We start from the raw sequence: 22354 nt of genomic DNA on the forward strand, positions 1-22354 counted from the left end.
TGGTCGGTGGTCGGTGGTCGGTGGTCGGTGGTCGGTGGTCGGTGGTCAGTGGTCAGTGGTCGGTGGTCGGTGGTCGGTGGTTGGTGAGCTGGTGGTTAAGTTGGCACATGGAGAGGTGGTTCATGAACACAGGACGAAAAACAGGACGCTACTTCCACGAGAGCGACATAAAGCGCGAGATACTGCTATTTTCGCACAGAGATCCTGCGTTATATCTTCCGTCCATTAAGTAAAACGCGGCTAAAATAATTTATTGAGATGTCTTAAAAAACCATAACCCAGTTTTAGAATATTGAAATTGTGTAATGATATTTCAGTTATGCATCGTTAGGGTAAGTTCCGATTCCGAGTTAGTCGGACACGTTAACTAATTTATCTGTTTTTAATTTTAGTTAGTGGACGGCAGATATGTCGCTCTCGCACTAGTCACGCACTGTCGTGCTAGTGATACTGCTAACTCTGTCTGTAGCTCAGTCGGAAGAATGGTACTCCCGGTTAGACATACAGAATACAGCTGATTCGAGTCCATTCAGATAAAAATAATTTTTCTTTGTGTATTCTTTATTCTTTTTCTTTGTATATTTCAGTTTACGTATCAATAAAAATATAAGCGATTTAGGGGGCGATTCAGAACCTTACGATAACTTTGTTGTCGATCGAGTCGATTAGATATCGTAAGATTTCTTTTCATTTCTAACAGACTTCAAAACAAGGAGGAGGTTCTCAATTCGACTTTTTGCTTGTATATATGTTACTCGATAACTCCGGTATTTATGAACCAATTTTCAGGACTCTTTTCTTTATTGAAAAGAGGGTACCTTCATAGTGGTCCCATTTCATTTTGAAGAAAATCATCCACCTCTAAGGGTGGCTGATCACCCATGAACATTCATTTTTATAAATAGCGCCTAAATTTTACTTAAGGAGCAATTATTTTAATGGTTGGTTTTGCTATTCTGCAATTCAAGGCGTTTTTCTCTCTTAATACACTTTAAGTAGTGAGAACCGATTTTTATTATCTCCTATGTCAAGCCCCGTATAGTGGCGAACTAGGGGATATTTCAATAAAACTTTCCACGGACTTTTGAGGTCGGGTTTTTTAGTACTCTGTACTGAGATTATATTATTATTATTCACAATAACCGAATGGAACGTCAAACAGTCGTATTCGAAACCGAACCGAAATGACATCACTCCCGTACGATTACTCCAACTTCTCGACCGGCAAAGGCTACAAACGTTATTCAGAACACAGATATCGAATGAAAGTTACCGAATGTCCTATTGTTAACAAAGCAAGAATGTAATATGAAAATATTTTATTATTTTAAATAAAAGTCCATCGATCGCATCTTTCAAACACAAATTAAAAGAGCACTTCTTATCGAACGCGTTAGTTAGTTAATCGGTAACATATATGTATATAAACTAGTAATTTGTTATTATAATATATATTGTGGTTATGTATGTATTTATGGATATAAAGTTCATGTATATTACCATCATTTATATTTTATTTTTAGTCACATTTAAATTTTAATTTTATTGTACGTATCTTGTTCCGTTGCATTGGAGCCGATTTTCGAACAAAAATGTGTAGTCTGGTGTGCCGTTGTCCGTACAATAATTTAGTCCCGCAGACTTCACTTTTACACCACGGCTAAGGTTGGCTGGAAGAGATCTCTTCTAGAGATAAGCATACCTTTGTGTATGTCCTTTGTAACGTGTGTTTTATGTGTCTTTTCTTTGTGCAATAAAGAATTATATATAAAATTTTTATTTTGTTCAATTTTATTAATTTATTTTAAGACTAATGTATTCCTATATTTTCGGCCTTTAAAGCCTTAAAAATGTATAAAAAGGATTTAATTTTTCTTATAATCTATATTCGCCGACTAACTCCGTAAACGTTGTTGGATAATGATATCGTATGCGAATCCAAATCGAACGTTTTAACTCGAATGTTCTGAATAGCTCGGAAAACACCCTTCGATTCGAGAACGATATAAAAACGAACGATTCGGTTAAGATATCGAAGAGTTCTGAATCGGGGTCCAGATCCAGAAAAAATAGAGATTATTATTTATATTTACTTAAATAAGGTATTTATTTAAAACACTTTAATTAGAAGATAAAGATATTTGGTAGCACCCCTCTTTCCAACTCTTAAACTTCTATCCTAAAGTTGCCTTGAAGAAATTGGTACTTAGCAATAAAGCCGCCTGTTGTACATTAGCTAACTTTGTAATACTTAAATTACTGTTTTGTGATGTCATTGTAACTTTTTATGGGCAATAAAGAATATTTCATTCATGCATTCGTAGATTAATTTCTAAAATAAATAACAATTTAACTACCGACAGTTGTGCTTTTAGTCTCGTAAGTATTATAATAAATATTAGACCACATCACATACCTATGTTGCTCTGATCCCAATCTAAGTAGGTAACTAAACTTAATGTTCTGTGTTATAGAAATCGGAAACTTAAAGTAGTTTTTACAGTTGTGGTTTTTGTTTCGTCAGTATTATCATAAATATTAGATAATATCACACACGTTGCTCTGATCAAAAACTAATAACTAACTAACTAGTTTTTGGTTAGTTATTTTCTATAACACAAGCGTTATAGAAAAAATAAACAACGATGATACCACAAACACCCAGACACGTGGCAATATAGAAGTTGTTTTCAACATTAACCCGACCGGGGATCGAACCCAGACCTCGGAGATGGCGACACCATGAAAACCGGTGTGCAAGCTACTCGACCAATCTCTCTCTGTCTCCCATTCATCGATCACGGAGTTGTGGCGTAGTTTGCATAAATCACTCACAGATCATAACGATCTGCGAATTTTTAACCGACTTCAAAAAAGGAGGAGGTTCTCAATTCGACTGTATGTTTTTTTTTTGTATGTATGTTACGCGATAACTCCGGTATTTGTGAACCGATTTTCATGATTCTTTTTTTGTTGGGAAAGGGGGTACTCCCATAGTGGTCCCATTTAATTTTGAAGAAAATCATCCACCTCGAAGGGTGGCTGTTCACGCATGAAGATTCATTCTTATAAATAACGCCTAACTTTAATTTGGGAGCAATTACTTTAATGGTTGATTTTGCTATTTCTCCAATTCAAGGCGTTTTTCTCTCAATATACTTTGTGTTGTGTCGTAGTGAGAACCTATTTTTATTATCTCCAGTGTCAAGTCCTGTATAGTGGCGAACTTGGGGATATTTCAAAAAAACTTAGCAAATAGACGCAATTCCACGTACTTTTGAGGTCGGTTTTTTTAGTACTCTGTACTGAGATTAATAAGTTGACTGAACCTCCTTTTTGTAACAACCTAAAATAATTAATGCATGACATACAACCGTAACCTTTGTACGAGTCCGAGTTTGCATAAATGTTTAATCCAATCAAGCTAATACGATTTAGTCGGTAAACAGCTTTTATTATGATGGCCCGCATGTTAGGATTTGTTGGGTAGGGTCGGATTAGTATTTCAGGGACATAAACATGTCTAACTCTAACCATCACTAATATGAAACTATTGTATGAAACATCTAATTTAGCAGTAGTAGAGCTCCTTACGAAAGAGTTCGTCAAGGGAAGTACTGCCACCTTGCCTATTTCTGCCGCCAATTAGTAATGTGACGTTACCGCGTTCAGGTTTTGAAGGGTAAGTTGCTGGTGAAATTTCCAACATTACATTACAAACCTCACACATTACATACATCGAGTCATTCGGCTTTGGGCTTTTAACAAACTCGTTAGTAATCTGTTATTTACCGTCGTTAATAATACAATGTACTATTTCATCACACTTGCTCGTAAACGGTGCCCTATCATGCAGGCAAAGTCGGCTGCAATGTGCTGAATTACGCCCACGAGCTTTTTCTTTTTTTTTTTCAACGCAACACACTCATAGCCCTGTGTCGCGGGTGCCATGGACACACACATAGACAACCACAAATGACACCTAAACTCGCGAGAAAAAATAAAGTCAAATTGAAAACCTCCCCCTTTTTTTTAAGTCGGTTTAAAATTGTACTAAGTGACGATCGATAATCTCTGCCCAACCCATTAGTTATCTAGAGGCGTGTGTAAATATATACGCACTGTTAATACCATACTGTATAATTTAAAGAATCGATGAAAAACGAATTACCCACTTCTCGTGAAAGATTATTAATATTTATGTATATGTTAAAGTTTCTGGCAGACATGTAAACAATTTCCTACTTAAGTGTTTTATTGAATGTCAGGATGTTTCACCATCATGACATTCAATTGTTTGTTGTGGAATTACTCCACTAGTTTGTTACAATTATTAATAAAAATTTAGATCGAACGGATAAAAGGTCGTTAAAATCCAGATCAGATACAAAGAGACAACAAACACATATAAAAATTCGTGAGGTTGGCTGGTTCGTTCCGTATTTTTTTGTGGAATTACTCCAGTAGTTTGTTAGAATTGTTAGTAAAAAGATCGAACAATTAAGCTACGGCTCAAAGTCGTTAAAAACCAGATACAAAGATCCGACAACAAACACATATAAAAATTCGTGGGGTCCACTGGTTCGTTCCGTACTTTTTGTGGAATTACACAACTAATTTGTTACAATTATTAATAAAAAGATCTAACACTTAAGCTACGGCTAAAAAGTCGTTAAAAACCAGCTACAAAGATCCGACAACAAAAACATAAAAATTCGTGAGGTCCGCTGGTTCGTTCCGCATTATTAGTGGAATTACTCCACTAATTTGTTACAATTTATTAATAAAAATTCGTAAAAACCAGATTCAAAGATTCGACAACTAATACATAAAAATTCGTGAGGTCCGCTTTTACGTTCCGTGGCTTAGTTGGCATAGCGTATGGCACAGTTTGCTAGAAGACGTTATTTTAAATCCGGCCGGATCGAAGGAATTTTTTCTAAGTGTATCTTTAAACTGCCTCCGTGCCGAACGGTGACCATGCCGGACCCAGAGCCATCGATTCCCGGGCCGGGAGAAATATTTGCATGGCCTACATTTATTTCTTTCGTGAGTTCGGGTGTAATTTGTGTTTGTCTATGTGTGTGTCCATGGTACCCGCGACACAGGGTTTCCCTAGTGCGGAGCTACGTTGGGTGTGTTCGTTATTACTATTATTTTAATAATAATTATAATTTTCTACTAGCCAAATACATTTAAAAATAAAAGAGAAAAATATTTTCATATTTTTGAATAAGGACTGTTTTGTCCAGAACTTGCTCACCTTTTTCTGTTCTATAACATTTTGAGTTAAATAGACATCTTGTAATTGTTTTTACAATATTGTTTTATGACGTATGGAGAATGAAATTTTACGTTCGCCCATAGTATAATCTTATAAGTTCACATATTTTGAGTTACAACACCATTGTAATAGCAGTGCCATATAATAAATATACTATTTTGTATGGGCCCCGTTTTACAATTTTTATTTAAGAATTTTATCATTATTCCCTTTTGCGAGGAGTAGCAGTCGCTAGACCTAAAAATATTTCCTTTTTTCTTTCAGATATGACATCAGCCACACTGACTCTGCAAGGGGAGTGGAAACAGTACTCCGGCTGGGAAGTCACCTGTTCTTGGGACATGAAGAACGATACACTCAACGCCGTGCGACTCATGAGGAATGCCCATCAGTATTTCATATTTAGACCTGACGTAAGTACTTTTTATCCTACTGCGTCAGCAGGAGGGTATTATGCATTGGGCAAACATTATGAAATATCCGTTGTTGGTTAAAATCCAACTTATATTTATATTATTTTATATTTTTCCCCACAATCGGAAAAGCTTTCTTTCTCATTAGAAATTTACACGCAAAAGCGTTTTTTCTACGCTAGCGTGGAAAAGGTTTTTGAAAGTCGAGCTTGACGATGGATATTGATGCACGTAACTTTTTCTTTCGATGAAAAAAAACATAAAGAGACATTCAACTACGCGATTACAAATCCGTAGGTATAGTTTATTCATATTATTGTTGACATTAAATTGACAACGATAATTAGTTTTGTTTACGTCATAGTTCAACTGTTTTTCTTTCATTTACCATTTTCCTCGCTATAGTGAGGTGAAAAGTTGTATGCTTCGCTCGGCAGCAAAGTTGTTTTGCGGCTCGTGTCTTGAAAGCCTCGCTACGCTCAGGATTCTATTTTTGAATTCGCTTCGGTCGTGGTTAATAATTACAAGCAGTCAAATAACAAGTTTGCAGCCTTGCATAACAAATAAGTATTATTATTTTGTTCAAATGGGGTATCAATTGCCCATTTTCTGTATTTAAGTGAATGACTTCCTAAGTATGTCAATAATTAATAATTCACTTAAGTAGATAGGTACTGGAAAAACACATTGCATGCGTAGTGTATTCTACATTTTTTTTTGTTTACCTAATTTCAGTTATTTTGTATGCAGTCCAGTTTTTTATAGAACTTTTTATTTCCAGCTGAATCTTTTTGCAGTCGAGTTTTTGGTTTTTTAAAATAATTTATTTACATCACATATGATACTCGTAGTAGGTAATTTGGCGATCGATCGAGCGTAATTTCCCGTAAGCCCGTGACTCTAAGCCGACTAACAAAATCTCCTCTATGGTGGCGGAGCTGTATGGCACGCACACTTCCCGACGCCGAAAAACGGCGTCTCTCCAGTTCCCGAATTCCTACTCGGCTGGAGATAAGGTGTCTCTAATTTTTAGTAGCAGTAGAGCTTCTTGTGAAAGAGTTCGTGAAGGAAGTAGGTACTGCCATCTTACCTATTTCTGCCTCCAAGCAGTAATATGAGCATTACCTACTGCGTACCAGTTTGAAAAGGTTAAAAAGCTGATGATGAAATTACAGGCATGGGACTTATTAACTTATGTCTCAGAGTGACGGGCGCAATAGCAGTGCCCCTAAGATCTTTGCGAGTAAAAGCTCTGAGTGGCACTGCAGCTGTTATGGATAGGCGTATGTCTTACCACCAGGCTCCCGACTTACTCGTCCCGTCACTTGGTATTATAAAATAAACGCGTAGCTGTGTCTTTGTCCACCATTTTTAAGAAATTTTAAATTTTATTAAGATCGTTAGGGACACCGTGTGTCTCTGGAACGCGAGACGGGATATTTGTATGGTAAATAAAAAAAAGTACGTGAAAATTTTTAATTCAGTATAACATATTTTTCAAATGTTAAAATTGCTTTATTAACAGATAATTAATAAATAAAGCAAGATTTCTGGCATTTGAGTGATGGACACCATTGTACTTAAAAGCAAATATTAAAATTCTTAATTATTAAAATATACCTTAAATATAAAGAGCAGGGGTAGCCTTTTGGGAAAACATTGCGTCTGATTTTAAAAAGTCGATGGTTTAAATCCCTAGAGGCATGTCTATGACTTTATTTTTTAAATTACGTATTTTAATTGCTAATAAACATTGTGAATATTTATCAGCAATACCTACCGCTAACGGTAAAAAAAAAACATCCTGTTGAAACCTTGCATAACAAAGAAGGTTCACAAGTCTTGGAACATGTATGAAGTTTCGTTAGCAGTCCTCCTTGAGAAAGTTAGTCCAGGGAAGTACCCAGGTATATTACTGCGTTCCGACTTTGAAGGGTAAGGCTGCTAGTAAAATAACAAGTACATGGAACTTGTCAACTTGTGGGTCGAAACATGCGGTTTCGTGCGGCAAAGCATCTCACTGTCACGGTTCGGATGGTCATTCCTCCGAATATCGACAACCGTACTGACAGGGATAAGGGACAGGGATCCTAAAAAGAGTGTTGCACTGCTTTTATTGATAAGCATATATATGTAAAAACACAAAGAAGATTAACATCGCAGGAATACGCGATGCGTCGTGCGAGCACGTAGATTTCTGCGATGCGACGTCGCATCTACGTCGTCGTTTGTGTTTCGAGTCCATGTCGCAGGGTGGCGGGCGCAGTGGCAGTGCCCTTCAGATCTTTACGATTTAAGCTCTGAGTGGCACTACAACTGCTATGGACGCCTGTTCGAGTCGTCACTTAGTCTCATAAAAAAGTTCCCCAACTCTCATTGAAACACCATAACCGACTATGCATTCTCCGCAGACACACCCGTGTCTAGCAGTGGAAGATACTGTGTTGATTATGTTGCATTGTAAATGATATAGGTATGTAAATTATTTTTAGACCAAATTTTAGATTTGAGCAAAATTATTAAACATCGGGAAACATTTTAGATACAAATATTTTTCACGACGTCCCGGGTATAAAAAGCTTTGTCTTAAAATCTTAAGGGATGAGGGGTTTTAATCAGGCTTAAAATGTTAAAATAAGATTAAGTATGTTTATTTATGACGACTCATAATAATTGATACATACCTAAGTGAAAAATGAATTTCTTAATGTTTTTTCTACAAAAAAACACGGTATATAAGTAATCTACAATACTTTAATACTAATAATGGTTAGCCTATAATGGTCCCACTGCTGGACACAGGCCTCCTCTCATAGTGAGAGGCCTGTCCTGTAGTTCCCACGTGGGTCCAATGTGGATTGCGAACTTCACACACATCATTAAATTGCTTTGCAGGTGTGTACAGAATACCTCACGATTTTTTCTTCACCGAAAAGCTCATGACTAAAATTTTGTACATAAATTCCGAATACTCAGATGTGCAAACCCGGATTCGAAACCACGACCTTCTGCTTGAAAGGCGATAGGTCAAACCATTAGCTGCCATAAACTGCGTCCATGGCCGAACGGTTACCACGATGGACTGCCCCGTAGAGGTCTCGAGTTCGATTCCCGGGCCGGGAGAAATATTTGTATGGCCTACATTTATTTATCTCGTGAATTTGGGCGTGATTTTTGGTTGTCTATGCGTGTGTTCATGGCAACCGCGATACAGGGTTTCCCTAATGCGTGTATGCGTTATTATTATTACTAGGCTGCCACAGCTATCAAAAATCTAAATTTATGTCTAGTATTAATGAAACGTCTTTTCAACTTGTTTGTCCTACAAACAATGGTGTCGAAACATAGACGTTTAATACATAGGTATAGCAAATTGCAATTGAAAATCGAATATGAGATGCACAAAGGGCCATGGAGCGCGCCATGCTCATGCTCTCCGAAAAAACTCGAAACAAATCCAATGTCGTATGAAAGTTCACATTGGGCACCGTATTATAGACCTTAACTGATGATCTCTGGAGTAAAGCCTTGACGGAGTGGTAGCCAAGGGCACATCGAAGAAATCCGGGTCATGGCGGGCTGTTTCGATAACAAAGCAAAACGGTAAAACCTGGACCAAAGACGCACACCGTAAATATTTATTTAACACTCCTGTTAGCAACTGGCTGGTACAGGGTCTCGCTGACAGGACAAATAATTTAAACCTTTGTTAGTCGTTGTCAGCGGGCCGCCAGAGCATTGTGTTTTACCAATTTATTTATTTCCATTGAAATATATTATTTTAGTACTTACCAGTCATTATAATAATTGTTCTCTCGCTCGTTAATAATTATCATCATGAAACCTGTGCATTCGTGGCTAGCTACCGCAAATATTTACTTATATGTATGTAAAATATTACTTCTTGTATCCACTAGACGGTACTGTACAATTTGACATAAAATTACCAAATACGTTGTAGAATCGCTAGTGACAACTATTTAAAAAAAAGCAATGGTAGAGGTATTGTAGTAGTCTCCAGACCTGTCAATGTCAAATCCAATTATTTAACCCCTGACCAAAAAGAGTGAAGTTACAAGTTTGCCTTTAACTGTGTGTCACACACGTGGACAATCACAAATTACACCCAAACTCACGAGAAAAATAAATGTAGGCCATACAAATATTTCTCACGGCCCGGCAATCGAACCCGGCGCCTCTGCCTGGCAGACCAGCATGGTAACCGTTCGGCCACTGAGGCAGTTAAACTCCCAAACTGGTGAACTTACTGTATCTCTAAGCCGTTTTTTATAGGATGGTTTTTAGCACTCTAAGTTTGATGAGCAACTATACAACTGTTTAAAGACCTGTTCTTTTCAAGATTACTGTACAGTCAAAAATGAACAAGTTGGCCAATAGCAAGCTAGCTCGAGGAAATTGCAAAAGTCGCAGGCAAAACCTGGACTAGAGACGCAAAAAATGTACCTACCCCGGAGTGAATTTTGTTGCTCTAGTACGTAGTAGACCGTAGTATCTAATTAGTGTGTTTGTTTGGCACATGATTATTATTTGGACGCGGAATTCCGTGAACCACTTGGGTTAATTTTTTAAATTGATTCAAAAAGAAGATTGTTCTTACATTTACGGCGACAGTAATTGTATTTATTCATGTAGTATAATATTTTGGTTGTGCTTCATTTTGTGATTGTCACCAAAAAAGGATACGTTGTTTAAAAACTTGAGAATGACCGACGTTGAACCAATTTGGTGAGCTGTACCGAAGTAGAGTTAAGAACACAATCTTACTTACTTCTACTTATGATATAAAAAGATGAAGAAAAGTTTTACGAAGTCGGCAAAAAGCGTAAAATAAAATTACAAAAAGGATTGATTTTCAAATATTTAATTTTATTTGTTACAGCAACACGGTACAGAATACTCCTGGGCTACAGCAACTCCAGACTATGAAATACGAATAGACTGTTCAATAACTCACGACAAACATAAAGGGAAATGCACTACGACACTGACTCTATCAGCAAGATCTGCCGCTAACGAAGAAATTTACGAGTGTGAGACGTCGGGAGAGCATCCCATGTTTCAGTTGGATATTAAGCGGTATAATGCTTATGGTAAGTTCTTTTGCTGACTCTGTATTTCGCAGAATCGGCTGAACTTCACACTTCAATTTTATAACATGGAATTATGATAATAATAAAATTCATTCGCTATGTAATATCACGCTTTCCAAAAGAGATGGCGCTATAAATTAAAACAATTACCAAAAAGTAAAACAAATGTTTTGTAATAACGATAATTTGTTTCGTGTATTAATGTTAACCGACTTCAAAAAAGGAGGAGGTTCTCAATTCGACTGTATGTTTTTTTTCTTTTTTTTTGTATGTATGTTACGCGATAACTCCGGTATTTGTGAACCGATTTTCATGATTCTTTTTTTGTTGGAAAGGGGGTACTTCCATAGTGGTCCCATTTCATTTTGAAGAAAACATCCACCTCGAAGGGTGGCTGTTCACGCATGAAGATTCATTTTTATAAATAGCGCCTAACATGAATTTAGGAGCAGTTACTTTAATGGTTGATTTTGCTATTTCTCCAATTCAAGGCGTTTTTCTCTCGATATACTTTGTGTAGTGTCGTAGTGAGAACCTATTTTTATTATCTCCAGTGTCAAGTCCTGTATAGCGGCGAACTAGGGGATATTTCAAAAAAACTTAGCAAATAGACGTAATTCCACGTACTTTTGAGGTCGGTTTTTTTAGTACTCTGTACCGAGATTATTCTTTTCGTTAATATCCGACACCTTGGTTTAGAAACCCAACTATAATTCATTTAGTACAACAAGGAGGTAGGGAGTAAGATGCTGCTGTATATCACCGACATGAAATTATATGGATATGCAATGTATGTGCTCTATTTCTCAACTGCAGTACCACCAAGTGTCGCAGAGGTGAAACGAGTACCGTCGAATGGGCCTTCACCACGTATTACTCTGCATTGTACGTCATCGGCGATACCACCACCTGAACTCGTGTGGACTATCGAAGGGCGGATGGTGAGATTTCATGATAATGTACCTACATTATTAAACTGTGGTAGGTCGTATTTGGGCAGACACCTGGCATAGGTATATTTCCTCAGAGCATTCACTGACGTGGTACGGTTTGAGCGTAAGGGAGAACCAACACAATCTTAGGCACGAAATGAACTTTAAAGTTTAATTTAAATTCTTGATTAAACTTACGCAAAGTTCGTCTTGTAAATACGGCAATTTGCTTAGCTCGCTATCCTTACTTAGTCGAAGTTAAAGTTCTTTTTGTAAATCTTGGCCTAAGATATTATGGACAGGGTACTTATTTTTGGCCAGGCCACACAGACGTGGATGCAGGAATTTTTGTAATGTACGAGTTTATAATGAACCCCCGCGCGTTTGAGTGTGGCCAGAGCAAAGACGTAGCAAGTGTCTATTTGGACAACTAGGTACTTGTGAACTATAGCTTATGTTCGTTTCTTTAGAAGAGATGTGTGCCCAATGGAATTAATAATATACTTACCTATTTAGATCCCAGCCGAATTCACGCGAAGAAAATGGAATTCAACAACAAAGCTGTGGCAGGAGACCTCCACGATTAACCTCGAGTCTGAGGATCTGGCCAGCAAAGCCATCTGCACCCCTGTCGTCACCACCCAGGATAATAAAATTATTAAAGGAATACCTGTCAGCAGTGCAGGACATTTTAGTAAGTAGTTTAAGACAACTAGGAATATGAGCTTTAAATAATATTCTATAGTCCTCCATTTCAATTTCGATAATAGCGACCCTTTCAGATTATTTCCCAGCGTGTGCCCTAATATGACTCGCCACAACGAAGTTTGCCTTAAATGCCCGATCACAAACAGTGCAATACAGTTGGCCTGCAGATTTGAAAGTATTGGTATAGGAGGGCTTAGGTCTCTCTTTACTCATTTGTCGTTTTTCATTTAATGTTTCGATTCGCTTTTGTACGAATGTTTTTACGGATAGTAGACCGCCAAGACGATCTATGTGAAGCGAGCCCCTCCCAACCTGATGGATCAATAGCGCAAGCGTGTAGATGTCTCATGAGCACATCCTTGTAGCGAAGATGTTGACCGCCATGCTTTCGTTTGCCTTCCGCCATCTCGGAGTAAAATACAACTTTAGGCAAACGGTGGTCCTCCTTGCGAAGGACGTGCACGCACCACCCGAGTTGACACTGCACTGTTAAAGATTCCATGCCATACACGCCGCATGCGGCACGTACTTTGGGATCGAAGCAACGTATATTTACTTATAAAAAAAGAGAGAAATACTTGGCTGAGTCCAAGAGTTAAGAGAAGTGATATATATCAGTAGTTTCAAACATACCTCTTTTAGCTTACCGCAAAATGTATGGTCTGGACTTGTTCATACATTTCTGATACATATACGACTCATCCGTAGAACAAAGATCTATGTGCAAGGCTACTTCTTCTCAGGACATAGTACACTTCGTTGGTTCTTCTTCGCTGTGGATGTTAGATCGACTGTTGTTTGATTTTATATTTCCGAAACGAAATAAGATACATAAATTATCAAAATGCTTTTACATGGGCCTTAGTTTGAATAACGAAATTATTCTCGTAATGTACCTATTCTTCTCTTTTCGCTATATAATCACAAAGGACTCTGTTCTTCGGATGAATCGAATCATTATTATTGGACAATGAAGATCCGAAAGGTATTGATTGTGTTTGTTGGAAAACATGATAGCTTTCATCCAATTATTTGTTACTACAGTAGAAAACGCAGCACTACTATTGTTTGCTTTAAAGTGAAATGAAGTGAGAGGCCAATACAAAAGTACCTACTAAAATTTTTATATTAATATCGCTAAGTATAAAATAGTAACTTCAATTTAATGGATTACAAGCCTTCCTTATGATAACCTCATACCACAGCGGCCCATCACGAATTCAAACTAAGTATGTAAATTAGAGATTTAACCTTGCCACATGAAACAAAGACAGATTCAACTCTCTCTGCTTACAGATATAAGCACTGAAATTGCATAGCATTATACAAAAAAAAAAAAATAAACTCAGGAAAAACAGCAGGATGCACGAAGTACTATTGGCCGATTATTTCAACATTTCGCGGTACTCAGCTGCTGCTTCCCTCATAATACAATATATCCAAGTGAGACTTACCATGCCTGTGTACAAAATGAGCAAATTTTTAGTCGCCAAATCGCAATTAATGACACTGTTTTTTCTGTTTACAGACGCGGTAAAATGCCTTGTAGTGGTCACGTTAATTTTATTAAGATTATAAATGAGTACTTTACTTAAGTAAACTTACTCTTAGCCGTACAGATCGTTAAGTTTGAAAGAAATACCATGAATGGATTTTAATATTTAAAAAAATAGTCATCAGAGTCATTCATCACACATTAGGTAAAATAAAAACAGTGTATACAGTAAAATAAAAAGAAGCAGGTTTTTAGACACCTTCTTGTGGCTGCGGATACCGTCACGTAGCGCGGGTAGATGCTATCAACTCGGTGTTGCCGAATTTAGAGATTGTACTACCCTAGTAAGCTAGTTAGTAATTTCTTCCATATTTATTTAGTAAAACCATAGTGGTATGCTTGAAAATGTATATGTAACGGATACAGTGCGTGATCGCTAAGTGCGCCCAGACAATCCGTAAATATAACAGATATTAAAAATCTTAAAACTGATATGGAAAATACATTATCTAATGTGTAAAACGATATAAAAAACTTTTTAAAAATAAAACTGGCATATCCAAAATTTTAACGTTTAAATACTCACCATATATTTAATATGACATTCGAAGAGGCTTTAGTTGAGCTATTTTAAGATTTAACAATATTTTTACACATAACAAAACTGTTATCTTTTATTATCTTCTTTCTTCTGTTATCTTTAATTGAATAAAAACAATATGAAGTTTATTTTTATGTAGTACAAAATCTTGTATTCAAAGCAGTTGTTCAAAACTAAAGCCCCTCTACGAATGTCATATTAGTCCAGTCCATCGAGTATTATGTACTTGATGGTCCAGCCACGAAGTTGCAACACAATGCTGATAGCGTCTACCATAATAATGATTTAACAGGTACCAGATTGAATTATACCAAATTAAGAACAGCGTCTATCCATAATAGGTATACATATAGCACTAGAGCGCAGTTTAAACTAATGTTTGTTACAGTGATAAGTACGGCGGGTAGGGTCAAGAGCACGTCAACCTTGACACTTAAGATTTAAGTCCAACTCTATACCGCTTGCGGCAAGAACGATCCAAAGTACAAAGTGTCAAGCTTGACGTGCTCTTGACTGTACACAGATTAAAACCATATTAGTATTAGTATTCAGATCATTTTTATTTCAACAGAAGATTGTTGCGAGTGATTATTTTAATGTTACATATTTGAACTGCTGTAAGGTAATTAATTAACTTTTGTCAGGATTGGCACATTTTATTTTTGGAAATTGTGGGTCTTTCATTTATGGTCTACATTTCCATATTTAAGGAATTCATTTTAAGAACGACAGTAAGATACCTATAGCGAAGCCGAAGTGCTGTACCTCTTTCTTATTTTTCTGTCTAGCAAACAAAACATTTTCTTTCCCCTTACTCCATAAACTGTCTATTTAGTTTATTGCTTAAGAATGAGAAATCTGTTTTAAATGTATACGTGTCACAAATAGATATTAATACCATTTGGTTACATTGTTGGCTTGAGATTGTCTTATAATTGTAACTGTTCAGAAACATTATCATTTTCAATCACAAAAAAAATGATACGAACCTCATGAAAAAAGTAACCTATATGTCAAAGTCTACATGGTCAAATAAAGTCGATCTTTTAAACTCGACTTTGAAATAATAATAATAACAAACTAATTTAGATCCGCGAATATAGTTTCATTTCCTATGTGTGACAATCGCGAAGACCTAACATACTTTCACTTTTTTGTTACAGATCAGAGTTATATCCGTACTTTAATATTCTACGAAATGATGAGGGGCAATTTTGTCAGCTTTCAAAATAAACGTTATATTATTCCTTTTTTCATGAAATTCATATCGTCCTATATTTTATTAATAACTATTTATTAAATAAATTCTCAATTATAAAATCCAACGTAAACTTTGATAACGTTTGTAATTTAAATACATAGTTGTAAACAAAGAAAAACTTTTGGATGATTTTATTAAATTTTATTACTTTTAATCATTTAATATCTATGCAAAATTTAAAATCGGATGCTATACTTCACAAAAGTTGTGTTTTTTGTTTGGAATTTTTGAAATTTATTTACTACAATTTATATACCCTAATTATTATAAGTATCACACATAAAAGTAAGGAGATTCATCAACTTCGTAAAATCTGTAAAGTGCAACTTTTTACTAAAAATGGTGACGGCTTGTACTCCAACTACCTAAATACTCCAACGTGTCATTCCACGTGTTTCATGATTGAGAAGATTTTAATGATAGACATTATGAAGCACTAAATAAGTACGAAGCACAGTTGTACCAGGCCGTGCGCCATTTTACGTATTTTGATATACATTGAAATTATATGGTGACGTGTAGATTATAATATATTAATTTTTTTGAAAATCATTATTTTTCCTAGGGTCATAATTTGTAAGTTTGTAAAAAACGTTCGCATATAAGGCCCAACGTTTGGTTGAAAATTAGAAACTTTTGTGCCCGCGAAATTGTGGAAAACTATGTAATTTAACGCAAACTGCTCACTCGCGGCACTAGCCTCGTAAATTAACTAGGACGAATCTTTTTTTTTTTCAAATCTGAGGTGTGAAAAATTAGTGATAATAATTAAACAAATTATATTAATATTTTAATGTAAGTCTTCAAACTATAGGCCATTCAACCATTTACTGCACAACAGAAAACGGTGGAAGATGACAATTCTAATGAAAATACTAACTTTATTATCACAGCGCCTTCGACCTGTGTCCAGTCCATTTCACAACTTCTTTCTCACAGACTTGTCATGACTACATTGTCATTTAAGATTTAAATTCGACTCTATGCCGCTTCAAATACAATATGACCGGTATAAAATCCAAAGTGGCTTGTATGACTATGAGTGTGTATGAAATGTCTACTTCTTATTTGTCATAAAAAGTATGATGATGATGATTAAATATTTAAACCGGAATAAATCCTGTGTATGACATTAAAGCAATATTACCATTTTCTATTCAAAACAAAAGCTCAAACCATCGAAACAGATATATACCTGTGTATATCTTTTTACACGGTAGTTTTTAAAATACTAAACCTCGTAGGACTATATTTCTTACATCATAGTGGAGGTCAATCGTCTCTACCACAGTAGGAGACAGGCATGATGATAAGTATGTATGTATCATAAATAACAACTAAGAAAAGAAAGCGCTAGCGTAAATACCTAGTCCAAAGCAAAACGCAGGAGCGGGGTTGAGGTTAGACGCTAGCACATTTGTACTTACTACCTTACTACCAAATCGACGCCTTACTTTCTCAAACTCGAATCTTAAAGCACAAAGTTACTGATACTTTGCATGCTGATTTCATATCATATTTCCTTCATATTCACACACTGGTTTTACTTATTCTTACAGTAATACATCCAAATTATCACACTTGACAAGAAATTTATAATAAATACAAACTTTTGCCATCTCCTGAATAACCACTCTTTATAAGATACGCGTTTGAGAAAGTAAGACAACGAAATATGCATCCAAAAAGTATCAGACAGTACAGCAAAATCTTAAAATGTTATTTTTGGTTTAATAATATTTTGAAATAAATATTTTGAAAAGTTATGAAATAAAAGTTATTGTTTATGACGTTAGTAATAAAGTCCTGCGACGTTGTTAGTATTTTACAAACAATTCTGCATACCTATGGTTCAAAGCAAACAGCCAAAATTTAAAAAAACACAATTTTTAACTTTCACGGAAAATGTCCATTTACTGTGATAATTGATATAACGACTCATCCAAAGAACAGAGTCCTACGTGATTATACAACGAAAAGACATAAATACATAATCTCTTAATTGCAACCAAGGCCTAGCTATAGGCGTTTATAAGAAATTTTGTATCTTATTTCGTTTTGGAAATAAAAAGTCGAACAACGATCGATCTGATATCCATAGCGAAGAACAACAAACGAAGTGTAATGTCCTGAGAATAAGCAGTCCTGCACATAGGACTTTGTTCTACGGATGAGTCGATAAGATTATTTACGACACCAGGAATACAATTTCTTGCACCAATATTAACCCCATTACAAAGTAATATCATGATTAATTCCTGAGAATAGTAGGCGGCCTCTTGAGCTACCTTGACTTCCGGAAAAAGCTCATTGTGCAAACATTCTTGTGAAATCATTAAATTTTCATGTCGGATTTCTCAAGCCATTTTGTTAGAAATTAAAAATCGGGCAGAGAAGAATAGTCAGTTACACATTTTGACGAGTAAGTATACGTTATCATTCTCTGTTTTTCGCTTCCGTTATTACGCGTTCGAGTCATTTAGTGCGGGAGTGAGATGTCGCACTAAATACTGAATAACATGGTCCATTGTAAAATAGTCGAACAATCCAAACACATTGATAACGCTCAGTCTAAATTTCCCTAATTAAGGGATCCACAACATGACAATGTTAATTGGTACACTACTAATTACTAATACATTTGTTTTAAAACTTTGCAAGCTTGCGACCGTTTTATTTTTTCGCAAGTAACGTTTACGTGAGCAAGAAATCAACTTCGTCGTATAATGCTGACACAAAATAACAAAATTAATGTTGTTGCTATCATTTCAAGTAAAATCTTTCAATTATATTTCATAATTTCGTTCAGTTACAAAATAACAAAAGAGTAGTGTGACATGATTTTCTTCTATTAAATCATATTTTAAATAAGGGTTCTGCCCGTCAATACGAACAACTTAAAGACACGCCCTAAAATGTACTGTTCCAAGTCCAATAGGTTCAACTTAGTATGGAACAATAGATATTTTATTCCTGGCTCGTAAACGGTCCCTATAATAATATTGTCTCAAGTACTGAACTTGGCCTCACAATCAATTTGAGGGTCGTTAACATGGATTTAAGGCCAAAGGCCAGTTCTTTCATAAAAGATAAGAAACATTAACTTACGGCAATCTGTGTACAGGTCGCAAAGGCATTAAAACCGTATAACATGAAGGACACAAGGAGATATGCGATTGATAACCTATAGGTGAATTACTGAAGTTAATGGGCGTTTTCAATGACTATTGCATACAGGCTGTTGTAATTTTATTTTGATAATTTAGTGAGAGGTTTTAACTACGTAATTTCATATTGTGTCAATAGATGACGCCTAGAGTTATTATCTCTTTGTACGGGACAGTCAGTTTTAAAAGATTATCCATCGCCTTCTTTGAGCATAGTGCGAAAGGCAACCATTAACAATACCACGTACATAATTCAATATAAAAGAACAAGTACTAAATTACCGTTATTCGCCTACATATTTGTATACATTTGTTGATATATAATGTTTACTGAGAACACATTGAATCAAAACATTCACAAAAGAAAGATGTGATCACACACACACACACACGCGTCATGGAAAATATAGAATTAAGTTTAAAAGATATTAAATACTTTACGACTTAAACTAATTAAGAGACGTCATCTTTGACGCGTACTCTCAAAATATTAAACTATACAAACTACCACTTCAAAATAAAATTACTTAAGGTGCAATTTTCAACAAATACTATGACAGTTTGTATAATTTAACTCGTAACATTCCCTTATGATGGCATTCTATTCAAATCCATTCTTTGGATGACAACTAGCTAGCGTGTTATTTATGTCTACATCCATCTCACTATGATTTGATATCATTCGACTAGAACTATCTATTTGGACTAAGTTTTACCTTTTTTGATCGAATCACACGATTCGAGATGGGCACAGGAACTTTTGTTTGTGGTTGAGTAGTTTTTCTTGGCTGTAAGTGTATGTTTTACACAACTGACGTAGATCTTGTCCATTGAAAATAAAGTTTTTTTTAAATAGAGAAAAACAGGACAGATAAAAAAAAGAAACGATGTCGCTTTAGATAAGGGACTCAAAAAAATATTTAGGTTGTAATCATTGACTTACAATTATATGGACGTCGGGTCCGCGCTAAAAAGTGTCCGAACTTATAGGGTGTTAAAATCGTATACACAGCGTCATTCACGCTTTAGTCTTCGTTTGTTCGACTGACAGCGAAGCAAGCAAAATTAGACAGTACTGCGATGACATTACAATTTCAGTTCAACGTTTTAGTTATTAATACAAAGATCGAACATCAGAAAAAACACTCAGAAAAAATTCCTTCGATCCGGTCGGATTCGAACCGACGTCTTCTTGCATACCGTGCCAGTGATGTTCGATCTTTGTATTAATAATTATAACAAACTAGTGGAGTAATTCCACAAAAAATAATTGAATATCAATTCAATAAAAATTTAATTAACGTTTTAGCTTTTTCATATTCCTTTACATGTCACTACGTTTAAATAGGTTGACTTGGGACATTTTTTTCGTGGTTTTTGTATTAGACCCGTCGTCCATTTATTTGTAAGTCAATGGTTGTAATCGTTAAGTGCGCCCAGGAGACTATTCCGTAAACATAAGTGACATCAAAAACCTTTAAACTGATATCGTAAGTTCGTTAACTAATGAAAAAACGACACCGATAACTTTTTAAATAAAATAAAAATTTAAAATTTTAACGTTTAACGCTCCCATACACATGACAGACGTACAGAGGCTTTAATTGACTTACTTTAAGAAGTAACAATAAGTTTACAGATAAAACTGCTGTACACAAGCAACAAAACCATCTTTTAATTGAATAAAAATATAGTGATGTTCACTCAGATTGCTGATGTAGCCCAAAAAGCTGCGAAGCTGAAATGGAGTTGGGCTGGTCATGTCTGCCGCATGCAGACCTGTGGGCCAAGGTAACCACCCAGAGGAGCCCCAAAAGCGTAAAGCGCCGCGACAGACCGAGGAAGTGAAGGTGTGACGAACTGGACGCCTACGACAAGGCTTGGGTCCAGTTAGCTCAAGATCGCGATGCGTGGAGAGATCAGGAGGGGGCTTTTTCCCAGCAGTGGGTTACATCAGGCTAATTGTAACTGTTGTAATTGTTTAATTTTAAGTAAATTCAAAATTTTGTATTCAAAGTAGTTGTTCGAAACTAAAGCTTCTATACGAATTGCATATTAAATGTATGGAAGCTTTAACGGACGTCTTTTTCGCTTTTACGTTCATGGACACAAAACTTTTTCAGACCGGCTTAGCCCGCCCTGCGTCATTGAGACACACGGTATAATTAACGATTTTGGTACATTTATTTTTAATTTTTATAATTTTCATTTTTTTTACACAGGGTAATTTGTAAAATACTAACAACCTCGCAGAACTATATTCCTAATATTATAAACAACAACTTTTGTTCCATGACTTTTTATAACATATAACAAAAGTCTGCAAAAATGAACTTTTTAGTTTTTGTTGTACTATTTAACACTTTTTAGATCTGCACTTGGTAGTAAAGTCATAAGTTCAAATGGCATGGTATTTACGCTAGCGCTTCCTTTTGTTACCACTCAGAGCTATCACCGTTTAGAGCGATCTATTTAAATATTTTTATATTATTATTTTTATATAATTGTTAACACCTCAGTGAAACCACATGCAATGATTAAATGAATTATGAATTATGAATTATGAATTATTAAAATAAAATCTAATGAATTTAAAAGTCATGGAACAAAAGTTGTTTATGATTTTTTTTTATAATATCAAGTGACGGGACGAACAAGTCGCTCGCCTGATAGTACGCTACACGCCTATCCATAATATAAATCGTAAAGATTTGAGGGGCACTGCCACTGCGCTCGTCACCCTGAGATGTAAGTTGACAAGTTTCATGTGCCCGTAATTTCACCAGCACCCTTCAAAACCCGAACACAGTAATGCTGATATTACTGCTTGGCGACAGAAATAGGTAAGGTCGCAGTACTTCCCTGGACGAGCTCTGATGATGTACTAGTAGATAATGTTGTTGATGAATGATATTGGTAGAGGTTGTTAATATTTTAAAAATAACCCAGTGCACATTTTTTAAATGGTAATAAATAATTAAATGTTATATAACAGCATTTATGATGCTCTGATCCCAAAGTAAGTAACTCAGCACCTTGGGTTACGGTAATCTGAAACAACGACGGTATCACAAACACCCATATCCGAGACAATATGGAAAAGTTACTTCCTACACTGACCCGACCGAGGATCGAACCCGGGACCTCGGAGATGGCGACACCATGAAATCCGGTGTGCAAGCTACTTGACCAAAGAGGTCGTCGAAAATGTTGGATGAAAACACAGCTGCGCGTTAGAGACACCGTATAGCTCTAGGATGCCGAAGTACCAAAAACGTTAGGGACATAGAGTGCCTGGAGAATACGTGACGGGTTAATGCGATTCTGCGTTAATAAGTGCGGTGTCTCCCTTATGTGGTGCAGTCCAGTACATTGAATACGA

At 35.9% G+C, this 22354-nt stretch overlaps 1 protein-coding gene across 2 annotated transcripts in view; it reads left to right on the forward strand.

The window, feature by feature from the left end:
* LOC113239665 overlaps window positions 1–15567 on the forward strand; it is a 33044-nt gene extending 17477 nt beyond the window's left edge. The window contains exons 2-6 of one of the 2 annotated variants that reach the window (XM_026476744.1): window positions 5549–5697; window positions 10598–10808; window positions 11625–11749; window positions 12257–12434; window positions 13977–15567. In XM_026476744.1, the coding sequence (XP_026332529.1) occupies window positions 5549–5697; window positions 10598–10808; window positions 11625–11749; window positions 12257–12434; window positions 13977–14026 (713 nt within the window). In that variant the 3' untranslated portion in view covers window positions 14027–15567. The remainder of the gene's footprint in view (window positions 1–5548; window positions 5698–10597; window positions 10809–11624; window positions 11750–12256; window positions 12435–13976) is intronic. The other variant, XM_026476745.1, reaches the window with a different exon arrangement.
* The last annotated feature ends 6787 nt before the right edge of the window (window positions 15568–22354 follow it).

Source organism: Hyposmocoma kahamanoa, unplaced genomic scaffold, assembly GCF_003589595.1.
Source record: "Hyposmocoma kahamanoa isolate Upper Pololo Valley unplaced genomic scaffold, ASM358959v1 114, whole genome shotgun sequence".
Taxonomy (NCBI): domain Eukaryota; kingdom Metazoa; phylum Arthropoda; class Insecta; order Lepidoptera; family Cosmopterigidae; genus Hyposmocoma; species Hyposmocoma kahamanoa.